Raw genomic sequence first — 2,408 nt, forward strand, 5'->3', positions numbered from 1 at the left:
TAGAAGGTTGAGGACCTTGTTATGGGGTTGGGGGCGCAGTTATGGGGTCGGGGGCACAGTTATGGGGTCGGGGACACTCTTGTAAGGTTGAGGGCCTCATTATGGGTTTGTGGACACAGTTATGGGGTCAGGAAGGACCTCATAAGGTTGAGGACCTCGTTATGGGGTCGGGGACACAGTTATGGGGTTGGGGACATAGTTATGGGGTTTAGGGACACAGTTATGGGGCTGCGGACCCCACTATGGAACAGGGCACATCTCTACGGCTTTGGGGACACAGTTATGGGGTTGGGGACACAGCTATGGGGTTTGGGGACACAGTTATGGGGCTGGGGACCCCACTATGAAGCAGGGCACATCTCTATGGTTTTGGGGACGCGGTTATGGGGCCGGGGGGCAGAGCTATGGGGCAGGGCCCCCCACTGACCCGTCTCCGCCGTCCAGGCGCTGCTCGGCAGCGATGGCCTTCTCGTCGGGGCCGCCCGCTTTCTCCAAGAAGCAGAGCGCGGGGTCGGCGCGCATCGTGTTGTACTTCTCGTACCCTACAAAAAAAATCAAGAAAACCTCACCTCACCGGCCCCAAATCCCGGGGTTTTTAGCCCAAAAAGGGGTCTCCCCCCCCCAGGAGGGTACGCACCGTGCTTGAAGACGCCGATGAGAAGGGATTTGTCGGCCTCGGCGTCCCACCAGGCCGTGGGCACCTCGAGTTGTTCCACCAGCGGGAACCAGATGTCCACCTCGCTGTGGGGTGGGAAGAGGGATACGGGATGGGGAGGGGGGAACCCCAAAATGGGACAGGGGGGCCCCAACATGGGAGTGGGGGGCCCGAAATGGGTCTGGGGGGTCTCAAAATGGGACTGGGGGACCCCAACATGGGACTGGGAGGCCTCAAAATGGGACTGGGGGACTCAAAATCGGTGTGGGGGACCCAAAATGGGACTGGGGGACCCAAAATGGGACCGGGGGGGCCCAAAATGGGAGCGGGGGGCCCCAAATGGGAGCGGGGGACCCCAAATGGGAGCGGGGGACCCCAAATGGGAGCGGGGGGCCCCAAAATGGGAGCGGGGGGCCCCAAAATCTGTCCGGTCGGGCCCCAAAACGGGACTGGGGAGCCCCAACATAGGACTAGGGGGGCCCAAAATGGGACCGGGGGCCCCAAAATGGGTCTGAGGGACCCCAAAATGGGACTGGCGGACTCCAAAAAGGGTCTGGGGGGCCCCAAAATGGGAGTGGGGGGCCCCCAGAAAGACTCACCTGGCCACGGCCCCCGCCAGCACCTTCTCGGCCTGGTCCCCGATCACCTCCTGCCGCAGGTAGTAGAGCATCCGCACCCGGAGCAGCACCCTGGGGACACCCCAAAAGAAAACCCATCAGATGTGGGGGGGGGAAAAGAAGCAAACCCCACAGATAAGGAAATCCAAAGAGAAAACCCAACAGATAAGGGGACCCCAAAGAGAAAACCCAACAGATAAGGGACCCCAAAGAAAAAACCCAAGAGATAAGGGGACCCCAAAGAGAAAACCCAAGAGATAAGAGGACCCCAAAGAGAAAACTCAACAGATAAGAGGACCCCAAAGAGAAAACCCAACAAATAAGAGGACCCCAAAGAGAAAACCCAACAAATAAGGGGACCCCAAAGAGAAAACCCAACAGATAAGGGGACCCCAAAGAGAAAACCCAACAGATAAGGGACCCCAAAGAAAAAACCTAAGAGATAAGGGGATCCCAAGGAGAAAACCCAAGAGATAAGGGGACCCCAAAGAGAAAACCCAACAGATAAGGGGACCCCAAGGAGAAAACCCAAGAGATAAGGGGATCCCAAGGAGAAAACCCAAGAGATAAGGGGAGCCCAAAGCAAAAACCCAAGAGATAAGGGGACCCCAAAGAGAAAACCCAAGAGATGAGGGGACCCCAAAGAGAAAACCCAAGAGATGAGGGGACCCCAAGGAGAAAACCCAAGAGATAAGGGGAGCCCAAAGAGAAAACCCAAGAGATAAGGGGACCCCAAAGAGAAAACCCAAAAGATAAGGGGACCCCAAAGAGAAAACCCGAGAGATAAGGGGAGCCCAAAGAGAAAACCCGAGAGATAAGGGGACCCCAAGGAGAAAACCCAAGAAATAAGGAAATCCAAGGAGAAAAACCAAGAGATAAGGAAATCCAAAGAGAAAACCCAAGAGATAAGGAAATCCAAAGTGAAAACCCAAGAGATGAGGGGACCCCAAAGAGAAAACCCAAGAGATGAGGGGACCCCAAAGTGAAAACCCAAGAGATGAGGGGACCCCAAAGTGAAAACCCAAGAGATGAGGGGACCCCAAAGAGAAAACCCGAGAGATAAGGGGACCCCAAAGAGAAAACTCGAGAGATGAGGGGACCCCAAGGAGAAAACCCAAGAGATGAGGGGACCCCAA

General features: G+C 56.0%; 1 protein-coding gene across 1 annotated transcript in view; it reads right to left on the minus strand.

The window, feature by feature from the left end:
- Positions 1-427: 427 nt before the first annotated feature.
- LOC110391639 (chromodomain-helicase-DNA-binding protein 8-like) overlaps positions 428-2,408 on the minus strand; it is a gene marked incomplete at its 3' end in the record, with an annotated part of 7,837 nt that continues 5,856 nt past the window's right edge. Inside the window, 3 exon segments of the mRNA XM_021383591.1 lie at positions 428-542; positions 638-741; positions 1,255-1,344. Of these exon segments, the coding sequence (XP_021239266.1) occupies positions 428-542; positions 638-741; positions 1,255-1,344 (309 nt within the window).

Source organism: Numida meleagris, unplaced genomic scaffold (assembly GCF_002078875.1).
Source record: "Numida meleagris isolate 19003 breed g44 Domestic line unplaced genomic scaffold, NumMel1.0 unplaced_Scaffold426, whole genome shotgun sequence".
NCBI lineage: Eukaryota > Metazoa > Chordata > Aves > Galliformes > Numididae > Numida > Numida meleagris.